At 46.2% G+C, this 15,757-nt stretch overlaps 1 protein-coding gene across 1 annotated transcript in view; it reads right to left on the bottom strand.

Moving 5' to 3' along the window:
• The window catches only part of HOMER3 (homer scaffold protein 3), a 260,237-nt gene that overhangs the window by 43,862 nt on the left and 200,618 nt on the right, over positions 1-15,757 (bottom strand). Inside the window, exon 5 of the mRNA XM_086946909.1 lies at positions 9,474-9,586. Within this exon, the coding sequence (XP_086803035.1) occupies positions 9,474-9,586 (113 nt within the window). The remainder of the gene's footprint in view (positions 1-9,473; positions 9,587-15,757) is intronic.

Genomic DNA, 15,757 nt, shown 5'->3' with positions numbered 1-15,757 from the left:
TGCACCATTCCTGCGCCTCAGAGAGACCATGAGTCGCCAGCCTCTGCACAGGCAGGTTTTCATGTTTGGACGGTAAGGCAGGGCTCAAGGGGGAGTAGAGCTGGACCTCCGTGACCCCTCTGACCCGGTACTGCTTTGCGATATGCGGATTCGTACTGGAAGGATTGGGAAAGGTTGTGAGGTAAATACGCTCTCATATCCATGAGGCTCGGTCCACACAGTTAGAAATACCTTTAATAAATGAATGCGCACATCATGCCTCAACAGGTTTTTACTGGAAATGTGTAACAGTGCAGTAAAGAGACATGAGGTGGAATCAAGACCAGGCAGCCTTGGAGTTCAGAGATAAAGAGACAGGAAGTGTAGGGGGAGGAAGAAAGAGGCATGAGGTGGAATCAAGACCAGGCAGCCTCTGTGTTCATTAGATAAAGAGAAAGGAATTGTAGGGTGTGGAAGAAAGAGGCATGAGGTGGAATCAAGACCAGGCAGCCTCAGTATTCATGAGATAAAGAGACAGGAAGTGTAGGGGTGGAAGAAAGAGGCATGAGGTGGAATCAAGACCAGGCGGCCTCAGTATTCATGAGATAAAGAGACAGGAAGTGTAGGGGTGGAAGAAAGAGGCATGAGGTGGAATCAAGACCAGGCAGCCTCAGTATTCATGAGATAAAGAGACAGGAAGTGTAGGGGTGGAAGAAAGAGGCGTGAGGTGGAATCAAGACCAGAGAACCTCTGTATTCATGAGATAAAGAAACAGGAAGTGTAGAGAGTGGAAGAAAGAGAAGTGAGGTGGAATCAAGACCAGGCAGCCTCGGTGTTCATGAGATAAAGAGACAGGAAGTGTAGAGAGTGGAAGAAAGAGAAGTGAGGTGGAATCAAGACCAGGCAGCCTCGGTGTTCATGAGATAAAGAGACAGGAAGTGTAGAGAGTGGAAGAAAGAGAAGTGAGGTGGAATCAAGACCAGGCAGCCTCTGTGTTCATTAGATAAAGAGAAAGGAATTGTAGGGGGTGGAAGAAAGAGGCATGAGGTCATGAGGTGGAATCAAGACCAGGCAGCCTCTGTATTCTTGAGATGAAGAGACGGGAAGTGTAGGGCGGTGGAAGAAAGAGACAAGCGGTGGAATCAAGACGGCCTTGGTATTCATGAGATAAAGAGACAGGAAGTGTAGGGTGGTGGAAGAAAGAGACATGAGGTGGAATCAAGACCAGGTAGCCTCTGTGTTCATGAGATAAAGAGAAAGGAATTGTAGGGGGAGGAAGAAAGAGGCGTGAGGTGGAATCAAGACCAGGCAGCCTCTGTATTCATGAGATAAAGAGACAGGAAGTGTAGGGCGGTGGAAGAAAGAGGAATGAGGTGGAATCAAGACCAGGCAGCCTCTGTATTCATGAGATAAAGAGACAGGAAGTGTAGGGCGGTGGAAGAAAGAGACGTGAGGTGGAATCAAGAACAGGCAGCCTCTGTATTCATGAGATAAAGAGACAGGAAGTGTAGGAGGAAGAAAGAGGCACGAGGTGGAATCAAGACCAGGCAGCCTCTGTATTCATGAGATAAAGAGACAGGAAGTGTAGGGGGTGGAAGAAAGAGGCATGAGGTGGAATCAAGACCAGGCAGCCTCGGTATTCATGAGATAAAGAGACAGGAAGTGTAGGTGGTGGAAGAAAGCGGCATGAGGTGGAATCAAGACCAGGCAGCCTCGGTATTCATGAGATAAAGAGACAGGAAGTGTAGGGCGGTGGAAGAAAGAGACAAGAGGTGGAATCAAGACGGCGTTGGTATTCATGAGACAAAGAGACGGGAAGTGTAGGGTGGTGAAAGAAAGGTCTGAGGTGGAATCTAGAGCACGGGTAGTGGGATGCTTAGAAGTCCCTGTACTTATTTACTTTCAGAAATTAATCCCGGTTTGGCCTTCTTCGTATGATAAAGCAACATCAGATGTGTGTCTCTTTCACTCAGTGCACTCAAGGCGTCTATGAAGCAACTCCCTCTTAAAAGCTTCTTTTTGACCAAGAGGGCACAGCGTGGGCACCTGAAATGACCGCTGAAACTCACTTAGTTTCTGTTAATTAAGCCCACTTGCTGCACAACAAACAGTTTTGTCCTGAAATGATTCCTTTTTGCATCTATACAAGTTTAAATTCAATAGCACTCCAAGCCATTTGCACTTTGAAAAGGACACATTAGAAGCAGGAGCAGACACTCCTCCCTGCCCCCTCCACTCACACTTGTGGTCTCGTTCAATGAAGTTGTTGTTTGCCAGTCGTGGGAGCTGTGGGGGCCCTCAAAGAGGAGGATCTCTTAAACCCTAGATGCACAACACACCCTGTGCATCCAGGCTGCAACTCTCAGATCTTAGCAGTGATTCTGGCTAAAACGAGCCTTGAGCTGCAGTTAACCAGGGACCTCAAACTCTGGTCTTCGAAGACAGAAGTCATGCCAGGTTCTAGGATAGATTTATATACAATGGATCTAAATGTGAATCGTTTACTTTGTCAGCGGTTACTATGACAACCTGTGGCGCCTCCAGCTTCTATGCGACAAGGCGGTGTGACCTTGTAGAGCCATCATTTCTGCACATGAATGCTATTGCCTCTTTGTGGAAGGTCATATATCTCTGGGATCTAAATTTCGAATTTTGAGGCTTATTATTTTACTTTTCCGCGGGTTAACGTTTACAAGGATGGTGTGAGCAGTAGCCTTGGCACTCTGAGGTGGCGGGTCCGTGATTGCGTCTAATTTTAATCCACCGCCAAATGGAGAGGGCCAACGCCTTTGTGTTTGACGAACATTCACAGCGTCTCTTCTCAAGTGTGTTGAGCTCATTCACCCTCTATGACAGCCAAAGAGCGCTTCACTTGTTTTTCTTTACATTTCTTTGATTTTTGAGTCACTGTCTCCTGTCGGAGTCTCTCCTCCCCTCCTGTACTTATGATCTGTCGCCCACGTTTGTCTCAGGGGCAAGCGACCATGCCTGGGCTGTCTTTATCACCAAGCAAATGCCTCACGGATCCTCCAGGAGCCGAAATCCCTCTTCTGCTTCGCCTCTGTTCATTGCGGCCCTCTTTCCCTAGATGACTCCTTTGTGAATCCATGGCTTCCCAGTGGGTGTTCTATGGTAACACTGTTGGGTTTCTGCAATGGGGCGTCTCCTTAAATCTGAGGCACCCCTTCAGTGATCTGCAATGAACCCTGGAATGAAGACTAGTAATCCAGAAAAGTTCTCCCAGGCCAGATTGAAATGTTCCCGGGTTGGTCGGAAAAGAAACTTATTTCTTCTGAATAGTGGATTCGAGGTAGCAAGTTACTGGATTACGGAGCCATTTCGCTAGACATAAGGCAAATTTCCCAATTAATAAGGATATTGTGAAGGGGAACAAGTACATTTCTTGATTAGATTAATGCACAAAAGGAGATGGGAGGCTGCTTGCAAGAACTCTAACCTCCGGCAATAGCTTGGGGTAGCATTCCAAACCATCTTTCTTTTGCTTACCATGCCACCTTAATTTGGACCCAGCCATATGCAAATCAGTCTTGACCCTTCTCCTCGTGGGAACAGTCGAGACCGAACTGCCAAGCCAGGTCTTCCCTGAACAAGAACACAAGCAACCCAGGACATATTTCGCCCTAGTTATTGGCTCATAAGCCAGGTACAGCTTAGTTCCACTGACATAGTGAGCACGGAACCCACGTCAGGGCATACCCATGCCACTTAGGGCGGTAGATGAAACACATAAAAGGTGATGGGAGGAATGCTTGCAATAAGTGTAACGGCCCAGTGGGCAATCCCACCCTCCTTTGAGTTCCCGTAAGATTCTTCACAGTAAACCGAAGCACGCATACCTCGCGGTGCCTCAGCGTCATCCGATGACACGGCTATTCACAGAACTTTAGGTAGGATTTGGATCAACACGATACACACACAGTAGGTAGCATGAATTGGCACTGCTTAGTGTGGGGCAGTGTATCCAGTATATATTTGAATGTTTTTTGTCCTGATGAAGCGCCCCGGATCCCTAAGACCATTATAGGAGCGAAACATGTCGACAACAACAATCTTTCTGAGGGGTGACCACCATTAGGCCACACTCTCTAAACAGGAAGTGTAGTTCCCTTACCTGTCTTCACACTTTATTGACTACCTGGTTTCCTTTCAAACCTGAGGCAGCCACAACCTTGAATAGGCTTTTTTATTCTGGGATGATATTCTTACCAATAAAGTGTTGTACTAGAAAATCCCCTCACCAGTTTTAACCTTACACACAACACCCCACTTTAGAAATAACCCCCCTCACTTGCATTCATCCATAGTGGAACCTCGAAAAGATCTCCGCAAAAGCAACCCTTCTGGGGACCTGTTGGGCAATGCAGCGCCGGCCCAACGAGGAGCATCGCCCTACGATGGATCAGGACATCCTCCAGGGGATGTGTGAGGGCAAGATGAACAGTCTCACTGGCTGTCCACTCCCATCTCCCCAGTACAGGCACACTCTACAATTGTGAGATTTCGTGCCCTTCTCGCTGTTCATTCTCCCCAAGGAACACACGCCCTTTTGATTATCTTTTGTATTAATAACTAGGTGCATGGGCTTCTGGGCCTCTTAAATTAGCCCCCTGCCCAACATCCCCTGATTCCCTTTTTCTTCTGAAAGGTTTTCTCATTTGAATCGCAGAGATCAGTCGCAGCCTTCCTGTTGGCCCTAGGGGACCGAACCCACCTGGACAAGAACCCAAGAGTTAATTGGTAAAATGTCTACCATTGCCACAAGAACCCCAGAAGGCTCGTCCATGCCCCTTTCCTCCCCGAATCAAACAGACCCCTCTTAAGGAGAGAACCAGGATCTAATAAAGGACAACTAGCCTTGACAGCATGATCAGCCCTCTAGGCGCTTTGCCTTGAAGAATGTCCATGTGCAGCCTTTGAAGAGTTCCATCAGCAAAGAAGGAGAAATTCTAAAAGTCAGTCCGCTTGGACCCGCAGTGGCCAATCCAAATTGCAGATCCAGTTATTTTTCGCCTTTCACGGATCCCTCTTCTCGTTAAAATTCAATATTGGGCAATTTGTGCAGCACACAATACGCACTGACTTGTCTGGTTGGCGCTTAGATAATAGGCGACCATGGTATCGCTTTATCGGCCTGAAAAGGATGAAGGGCCAAGTTGGCGCTGTTGAAAGTCAGAGGGGTTCGCAGTCACAATGAAGGTAAGGAGGGAGCCATAGAGAAACCGATGCAGCAGCTAGCTGCACCCTTTTTAAGAATCTCCAAGATCCTCACACCTGCTGTGATTGGTGGCCTGAGACGTCTGTCACCGAAGCCCTCCATCGCCCAGGAGAGGTTTGTAGATGACTCTTGAATGAGGAGGGGCTCAGACTGCATCTCGGATACAAACTCCAGAATCACTGACGGAGTCAAAAGGAAAAGGCTTGGACTTGGCAAAATCATCCGAAGGTCAGTTTGTTTTCTTTTTTTACAGCAAGCAAGTAGCACATAAATAAAAAAAAGAATTTAAAGAAAATATGTGGCCACCTAAAAATATTGGCCACACGTTTGTAATCAAAATTGTACATTTAAAAGAAAATTTAAAAACACATATACGTTTAACAGAACACTGGGAGCTTGCTAGCCAGCTCCTGCACTCGGAACATATACAGGAAATATTTTTAGTTTTAATGCAGATCACAGAAAAGTATGATGTTTATTGTACAAAGAAAAGGTACTGTAGGATTTGAATTACTGTAACGTAGAGAAATAGTTTAAACCCACAATGAAACCTTAACAAAGAATATCAAACTGAAAGAAAAAAAGCATTGGCAACGTAAAGTCTTGACTTTCTGTCTTGGCACTGAAGTACACTTCTTCTGATGCAGATGTGTACATGTGATCAGGAAAAATACTGTCACTCACAGTTCAAGACTGACAATGGCTGAAGTGGGCGGATAGGTTGCCACATGCTGGGGTAGGCAGAATGAAAATGTGAATGACAGCTAAGCAGACCAATGGAGCGAGAGGGAGACTCAAAGCTTGTCCATGTATGATGTATGTATATATTTTTTATTTATGATTTTTTTATACAACAAATCTGCTGAAGCTGACTCTCAGCCAGACCTAAAATATCCATAAAACAGACCTTTTCATTTAAAGAGGTCAGCAATGGATGTTTTAAAATGCTCTGTAGGGCGTTAAGAGGTGCTCTTGTGGTGATGTCAGGTGTGAGCCCCCCAGGCAGGTAATGCTCAGGTGAGAATTGGGTCAAGCGGCTCAGCGTAGTAGGCGGCGGGTGGCGCGAGCTCGCCGCTAACAGGTTGCGCGTCACTCGTCGGCTGGTGTGACTCCTGCACACCTTGGGTGTTACATGCAAGCACTGTTTTAATTTTCACAAGGAGGCCTGCTCCTATTCTGTCTAACAAAAGACTCTGGAATCAGGGCCACCACCAGCTGCTGACGCATTCCAAGAAAGAGATCAAACCTACATCTTATTATCCAGCAGCCAGACTCTGCACGCACGCCCAGCACAATGCATGTTTAGCTGGACCCCACCAGGCTCCCAACAATCCTCTCTGAACTTCTCTGTCCCCCCGTGATTCCAGCCACCCTCTTTAGAAACAGCCACAAAGCCCCTGAAAACCTATTATCCCAGCATTATTTTCAAGGGCATTTCTCACTCGATGCACAAAGATCTCTCTGACCACAAAGGTTCTTTTGTGTACGGCTATCACGGACATTTGTACATTGGATATTTTATTTTTTAGGTACTCTCTTGAAGTGAAACTTAACCTGTGATCACCACATCTGTGATGCAAACTTGCTCTGTTCTGTTCTAAAGATGCATTGGCCCTCGTGGTGCAGCTGTGTATTGAGAATGATGTATTTATTTTCTTCCTGTAAAGCATTCTGGCGCTCATGAGGTCTGGTACTCACTATGAAACTAAATAAATAACAGAAAACTCCACTGTGTGTACATGTCTCCCAGGGCCCCCTGCCCCCAGTGGTCCTATAGCTCAGCTTTCTATGTCCCCTGGGTGACTATGGGCCATATGTAGGTAAGACTTGTTTTGTGATTCTCAAATTGCGATTTTTAGGGAATCGCAATTATAGAATCGCAAAATGCTATGTAGGTAGGATTAGCAAAATATTTTGCGAATCCCACCTATTTCTTATTTGCGAATCGCAAATTAAGATTCGCAAATAAGGAATACCTTCCCATTCATTCCTATGGGCTAGAAGGCCCATAGGAATGAATGGGAAGACATTCTCAATTTGCAATTCTCAATTAGAGACTCGCAAATTGAGAATGCAGGCCTAGATGTATCATCGTTCCTATTTGCGATTTCTTAATAGCGATTTTTACCGAATCGCTATTAAGAAATCGCAAAATGGGATGTATGTTTTAAATCGCTATTTTTTTGCGATTCCTTATTATTCCTAATTTGCGAATTCGCAAGTTGCGAATTCGCAAATAAAGAATAATTTCCCATTCATTCCTATGGGCCAGGAGGCCCATAGGAATGATTGCGAAATAATTCTCAAATTGCGAATTTGCAATTTGCTAATCGCAATTTGAGAATTATTGCAAGGGTGCAGGGGTGTCTCATGGACACCCTGCTGCACCTCTGAAACTTACATGTGTGTGCATATGGCGCACATACATGCCCTGTGGGCATGTATGTGTGTCACATGCCACCCTCAAAATTGCCAAATTTTGGTTTTTGAAAGGATTTCGCAAATTAACACGAACATCAAGTTGGTGTTAATTTGCGATTCCTTAACCTGAATTCGCAAATTAAAAAAGCTTCATACATGGCATTTAAGGAATCGCAAAATTGCGATTCCTTAAATGTTTAAGCAAAATAAGGAATCGCAATTTTTTGCGATTCCTTATTTTGCTAATTTCACATACATCCCAAAAGATGCAAAATGTCCGTTTGCGATTCGTTAAGGCCGAAATTCTGCGAATTTCGGCCTTAACGAATTGGGATTCCTTAAATGCATTTGCAAAATAAGGAATCGCAAATTTTGCGATTCCTTATTTTGCGTGTGGGTTTTTGTGTGCTACATAGCACACTGCCCAAATTGCGATCGCAAACGCTGAAATTCTGCGAATTTCTGCATTCGCGATCGCAATTGGGCTACCTACATATGGCCCTGTGTGTCCAATTCAGGGTCTCATTGTCTCTTCTGTGGTCCATGTGTCTGCTTGCATCTCCCTGTATCTTGTCACCCCAATTCCTCCCTGTGTCCATCTCTCCCCAGGCCCCCCTGCCCCCAGTGGTTCTGTGTGTCAGTTTTTCATGTCCTCAGGGTTTCCTTGTGTCCACTTCTCCCACCATTCGTGTCCCCTGTGTCTGCCCAGGGGCTCTCTGTGTCCAAAAACCTCTCCCAGTGTCCGTGTTCCCGGGTCGCCCATGTCTCCATGGCCTTCCAATTCCAACTCCCATGTCCATTGTAGCCATGTCCATATCCCCCAGTGTCTTAGCGCGTGCCTTGTATCTGCCCATGATGTTTCCATGCCCCCACTCTCCATTCTTCCAATACCCGCCTCCCAGTATTACAATGTGTCATGACCACCGCCATGTCCCCCAGGGTCCTGCTGTGTCACCATGGGTCTGCCTGTGTTCCCGCAGCCCTTGTACTTTCACGTCATCATGGGTCTGCCTGTGTCCCCCCTCCAGAGTCCTTGTCCTTTCATACCCCCCAGTGTCTTGATGTCCCCCGCGCCTCTTCTTTGCCCTCTTCCTGCTCCTTCTCTATCCGTCCCTCTTCCTGCACCTGAGCCAGGCCCCCCTCATCTGGTTTTAGTTCTGGCCCATTCTCGAATCCCTCCTCTCTCGCACCTGTGCCCAAGCACCGCCCACATCCTAGAAGCACCTCCACACCAAACTACAACCGAGCACCTCGCCCCCTCCCACCTCTCCATGTCCTTCCAACCTTTTCCCCCTTAACCCTTTTTCTGACGTTTTCCTGCCCCCCTTTTCTGGTGCATTTTAATCTTATTCCCTTGAAGTGTCTAATGGACAATCTTCTCCTCATTATGGAAATTCACCAAAATGGAGATTCTCCAGCCTGGGTAGGTCGAGTTAGTTTTCATCATTTTGCTTTTTCTGAACTGTGAGGGATAAAATGGCTTGACCCTTCATCTCTTTCCAGTTCCTTTCATAAGTCTCATGCATCCCTCCCTCTTCAGTTCCCAGAAGCGCTTTGAAGCTGGCGTAGGGCACCCTAAGCGCTATACTAGACTCCAGCATGGCCCCATGATGCTGAAGGCGTGGAGATATGTTGGGCGTTTGACCTTCCTGAGTGAAGACCATGTCTGATGTCCATGTAGAAGAACACTCAGTTCTCCATCATTGGGCGCTAGACCCCACCCTCACCACATTCTCTCTGTAAAGCGCCTCGAAGGCGGTGTGGAGGAGACTGACACTCAATGCTCCGGGCTGGAGATCACCACTCTTGGCGTAAAGAAGGTAAGATGGCGCCTCACCCTTCGGAGAGCATCTTCTTGAGTCGCTCCTTCTCCGTGGTGATCTCCGTGTCAGCGCTCTGGCTCCGGAACAGCTTGTCGTCGCTGGGACCATTGATGCTGATGACGGCGGACTGTGGACAAGAGGAACAGGACATGAGGGTTAGATGCAAGCACCAACAATATCAGTCAGTTAAGTTTTATTCGATTATAAAATAATCATAAAAGCATATTTATAAAACATTAAAAATCGCATGTTACAGAAAGATAGGAAACCACAAAATTATGGAATAAGTTCTACAGTGAAAAAATCTTACATCAGAATAGATTTTCTACACTTAAAAACAGACTTTAAAAACAACGAAACAGATAAAATTACAAATTCTCCCCCAAGAGATTACATGACTATGAATGCAGGACGGGAGGGAAGGGAGAATCCACCTTTTCCTCAGGACTGTACAAAATTTACAGAAGAATAAAACATGCATGGTGAATTATGCTGACAAATCGTCGCATGGGCAATTAGACAGCTGCCTAGACCAATCGTTAATTGCTGAAAAAGTAAGCGATCTATGGACAATGCCCATCCTGAAAGGTGTTAGTAAAAATCTTTCAAAGTCAGCGGATACAAAAGTGAAATACGACTGCATCTTAACGCCTTCCATGCTGATGACGGCTGGGAGCCGTCATGGCACACAGTGCTCGTGTGCTGATGACGGCTCCCAGCCGTCATGACCGCACCCGCGATCGGAATGTGTTGCACAGGCGCGGAATCGCGGCCGCGCCCAGGGGGTTAAAAGTAGTCAGGATGTTTTGGTGGGCAAGAACAGAGATGTTTAATATCTCTGTATGTAATATAATGTTTTCTAGATACTGCAAATAGCTAAGTTTAAAAACGTTCCTGTTTACTTTAGTCAAGGTATTGGGGTTATCAAAATATTCTTGATGGCAATGTTTAACAAGGTCGCTGGGACCCACTGACAACATAAAGCACAACCTCCAACCTGCCTGTGTTATTCAGCAACTTCCATCACTAGACTGTCCGCAACCACAAGTAAGCATCTGACCTACAGATACCTCCACCGTGGCCTCATTGGGGGTCTTGTGTCCTCTCCTGGACGTCTCCTCTGGCGCGTTGAGGTTCCACCAGCCAAGTAGGAAAGGTTCCTTGAACCCTGATGCAAGCAGGGGAAAGGGGCTATCTCCTCCCAGACTGCTAGAATTGTTGTGAGTGGGCCTCTCGCATACTGCAGCCCTGGTGCCACTGAACCTACTGCACCGAACCGATGACAGCTAATCCCCTTCACAAGAAGATGTTTCTGACCTATAGAGGCCTCGTGTGGAGCACTGTGTTCACCCACAGAGGCAGAGCTGGAACAGTTGTGAAAGATGTATCTGGAGATGTGTGTCTATTTGCTTTTTGCCAGGGCCTGGAGACCTTTTTAGGGTTGCAGTGCCCTCATGCAATGTGGGGCGTTTGATTTTAAGCCAACAGCCAACAGCATGGTGCATTGGGGACTAGATACGCTACGTCAATCAATGTACCAGTTACCACCACTTGAATATCCCCGTAGGGCGTTCAGAATCTGGGTGTCCTTCATGTTATATTAATATTTACTTTTAAAATGCATAAACGCAAATGCTTCTTGGCGCTTCAGACATCAAATAACTGCAAAAAACAAAACCTAGAACTAAAGAAGGCACATTTAAACTGTGCGAGGTTTTAGTTGTTAAAAGAGCCAGGTTTGCCACTGATGTCCGGTGCAAACTAGGCTCGATTCACCATGGAGATCTAGAGAAAGGGAATGAAAAATGTCCTAGTTATCGTAAAGGAAAGTTTCAATTCTATTAGGGAAACAGAGGTGAGAATTATGCTAATCTTTCTCCTATATTTATTTCCAACAGCCATGTAAAATGTACCATATAACAACATTTTTATCCAAAATGGGCCCGTGGCCAACGAAAAAGCACGGTCCCCGTGGACGACCACGCTAGCTCCGGAAGTGGAAATAAGTAAAAACTGGAGGGCGTGGGCGAGCGCACGGGTTGAGAGAGGAAACTTGCCAGCCACCATTTTGTCTCTACGTAAGATTGTTAAAGTCTTACAGGTTACCCCAGAGCGAATGGGAAAGCAGTCATGGCAAACGGTTCTGGGCTCTTTGAGGACATTGACTGTGAAAGCTTCTTGGCTTTGCTTGGGATTGTTTAAAGGGGAGTATTTTTGGGTCAGACGTGTTTTATGGCTACGGCACTACCTTCCAAGCATCCTTCACCTCTGCCTATTTCTATATCTCAAACTCTCTCTATCTCTGGGCCTAACACCTCATCAGGGGTATCAGGCGCTATATGAATGCAAACCTTTCCCCTCTTCTATCCCTCCGCTATCCTTCTCAGTCCAAATAACTGACTAATATCCGCCACTCAAATCACTTTCATATTTCACTACACTAATTCACTTCTAATCCTCTATGGGTTCCAGAGTAGCGTGCTACTCGCCGAAAAAGCGCTTTCACGCCTCCTCAGGGGTAGTAAGCGCTACATAAATGCAATTACAATCCTATAATCTTACTCGGTCTTTCTCTGCAGTGTCATTTTGAGGATTTTTGGGGACCGTGGAAAGACTTATTTCCGAATGTGTCATGTGTTTGGCTTTGAATTAGGAGAATAAATTAAAAGTTGCTGTGACCAGGGCTTGCTTGACCCCCGGTGGGTCTGTGTGCACCCTCTGTGCCCGGATGTCTGCGCCGAAGGACATTTGGTTCTGCTGGGATGTGTTTTTCCTTTGCTCGGCTGAGGGAGCCCAACATGTTTCTACTCATCTGAGCCCAGAGGGAGGCCCAGATCCTATTCACTCTGCATGTAGGTGTGATATTTTTAAATTCACTTCTCTAGGATGCTGACATGTAGGCTGCTGAGATGGTGCAGAGGCTGCTGAGGAGGTAAACGCCCCTGCAGCTCTGTGGCTTGGACCTGTGATGTGCATTTAATAGGTTTAGTTTCACTTTTCAGATTACAGACATGGGACTGCAAGTCCCAGCATGCACAGCTCTGCTGGGTAGAAGCTAGGACTGGCTGAAGGTGTCAAGGCTGATTATCGACTTGAGAGGTTCTGCTTCTGAATCCCAGCTCCACCCTTACCCAAATGTGTAATCCTGTGAAAACATGTTATCCAAGTCTCAGCTCCCCTTCCAAAGCAAACTTTTGACTACTTGAAAAGGGTCTGAAATCTGATATTCATTTCTGCATAAAAACTGATATTTACAGCTAACAGGACAGATGTATGTAATAGATGACGTGGACCCTGAAAGCTATTGGATGGTGGTGTTATGACGTCCCCTCCTGTTGACTGTCCTGCCCCAGCCCCGCCGCATGGGCTGAACCTTCCCTCGTGGTGGTGTGCTGGGGGTGTGTTAGAGGGGGGGGGGGGGGGGGGGTTGTGTGTGTGGTCGAATTACTGCGGGCTGCCCCCTCATCTCAAGAGGCCAATAAGTGATTTCACACTCCGTGCACAGACAGGGAGGCGAGAGATCACAGACACCCCCGGCTAATGGAAGGGGACAGGTGTCTGCTCCCTGGGGGGAGGGGGGGGACTGACTCATCCAGGAAGGGGCCACGTGCTCAGCATTGCAGATGCCCCCCTCCAGCTGACCCGCAGACCGCGGGGCACAGACCCACAGCCCCGCCACAGGGCCTGGGAAGATTTCACACACACCGCCAGCCTTAACGCAGCCTCGAGAAACGCCACAATATCCACTCAGCCTTTCATCCTTTCGAGGCTGACAAAAGGAGTACCACTGACCTGGACAACAACCTGGCATCAGCAACTAAATGTACTGATTGATACCAATGTTACATTAGAAAGGCACTGGAGCCACGAGGGGTCGGAGCCTGTTTAAAGCAACACCCGATGCCTTTCAAAGGCACAGAGCTACTGAATGACTGCGGCGAACATTAAATGGACAACATTCAATTCTTATTTATTTTGATATGGAACTCCAACGGAGGTCCACAGAAGTACACAAATAAGATAAAAAAGAGATACTTTATGTATAGTCCAAAATTCTTCCATATTCAAATGCCAAATATTACAAAATACAAAAAAATTGCACAAAAAAGTATCTAATAAATATCCAGAAAAGTTTTTTAAAAATTGATAAATTCTAAAAACAACCTATTTCGTTTGGAGGGGACAAGACAAATGAGAGGGTCTCCTGGGCGTAATAAATATTATATTTGATAAATACAGATCTTCAAAACATATGCCTGGCCCTGTGTAACTTCGTACAAACAAATAAAGCATGGTTAAAATCTTGAATTTGCGAATGACCCATTTCACAGATCCCCCCCCTCCTTGGAATGTTGTCCCATATACCAGTGATATCTCTTAAGGGCAACAAATTCATTCTTGATAAAAGAATTAGCCTTCTAATGCCGTGAGGGAGGTTCCAGGTCAAATACAGCTGTGGTATATTCCCCACAGGGCTCCCACAGACGACCTCATTGCGAGACTTACTCTGACTTAAACCAGTGTCTCTAGCCACGCTGATGGAGGAAGCAAACTTCTTTATGAACAGCTTTAATTCCGTTTTTGGTGTGGGGGAATCAGTATTCAAGGTAAGCCTGAATGAGTCATTTCAATGTAAAAAGGACCACAAAAATGTTGTCTTTAAATTTTTCAAAAATTTCTATTCTCAAAGCAGCCCTAAGGGTGCCCTCATTCCCCAATACAAAGAGTTACCCCACCTAAACAGCCAAGGATAAAATGTATGAGCAAACTAAACCAAATTCCAGAGGTAAGACATGTACAGCAGCCTGAGGATTTAGATTGCAGATTTGGCGAAGATGTCGGCCTTCGGCTTTGTCAAAAGAGAGCCAGTATTTCATATCCAGTACCTCGGCAGCGTATATTAATGCGGGAGGAATTTTTACCTTAAAAACTGACAAAACATGACTGAAATGGCGTTTCCCACAAATTTTGTAGAATCTGTTTAAAGCTCCCGCCTGGGAGACCGCCTTGCTGTCACGGAGATTAATGTGCTCTAGATCTCGCCCTGTTTTTGAAAAAACCTTCCCGCGATATAAGTAGGAATCAACCAATTAAAGTTCTTCAGTCCCCAGAGACCACTTAAAACATATTTTTATTCTATGACCTCCTTTGCGGAAAACGAGGATTTTGATTTTAGCAATATTAATTTTCAAAAAGCGGGCTTCTGCGTATTTAGTTAGGGCATCCAGGCGATGTTGCAGACCAATAAGCGTTGAATTAAAAACTGCAACGTCATCTGGATATAACAAAGATCCAACGGACATTATGCCAATCTTATCCCCCAGTACTGAGTTCAGAGCAGCAGGGAGATCAGATATGTACAAAGAAAACAGCAGTGGGGCCAACAAGCAGCCCTGCTTTAGCCTATTTTGCGTTTTAATCCTATGTGATAGTCCCTGTGCACCTCCCATCAGGACTTGGCACCAGGTATCTGTGTGCAATTCTATAATAAGACCTAAGAGGTGCTGTGGTATACTAAATTGGTGGAGCTTTCTCCACAGCGTGTGGCGATCGACGCACAGAGTACTAAATGACTGTGGAGAGTAAATAAATGTACTTGATGTGTGTGTTTGGGGGTCACTATATTCCAAAGTGCATCTGCCTAAAAACGAAGAGGGGGCCCTTTCACAGACCTGAAGGTTGCAGCCCCCGCGGTTCCTCAGCGAGGTCCGCCAATGGAAGGTTTGACACCCAGCAGCCCGTCTGCCACAGGGCCGCGAGGACACAGCCACAAGAAGAACCTGGCCAGTGAAAATAACACAATGGGCCAGGTGCACATCAGGAGGATCCCTGCACACAAGGCTTAATTTGTGCCGGTGTTTGCCGGTGCTTAGTACCATCACGTATTTGTAAACACCAGACCTTGTTTTATGACAGTCCACCACATGGTGGCACTGCCTGCATATTTTTGAGCAGAGCTCACGAACAAAGGAATCATTATCCTTTAAAAAATGCATTGGATCCAGGTCATATGTACACTGCTGGTTGACTTGTAATAGTTCAATGACACACTAGACTTGTGTGATGGCTGGTATCCGGCAGTGCTAGCCACGGTGGCCTCCTGAGAAATCCTCTGGGCCAGCGCACTTACACTTTTTAACAAATGAATCACTGCCTGCCCACCAGGTTCATTACTTTTCTAAATTAAGCTCCTACTTTGGGAGTTTGTTAAAGAAAAACAAAAACAGCATGCTGTTCAGGACAAAGATGGCTCCCTCTGGGTGTGTGCCTCTGCCGCCAGGGTATCCACCACAGAGGG

This window comes from Lissotriton vulgaris, chromosome 12 (assembly GCF_964263255.1).
Source record: "Lissotriton vulgaris chromosome 12, aLisVul1.2, whole genome shotgun sequence".
Lineage (NCBI taxonomy): Eukaryota > Metazoa > Chordata > Amphibia > Caudata > Salamandridae > Lissotriton > Lissotriton vulgaris.
This window is presented reverse-complemented; position numbering and strand designations above follow the sequence as displayed.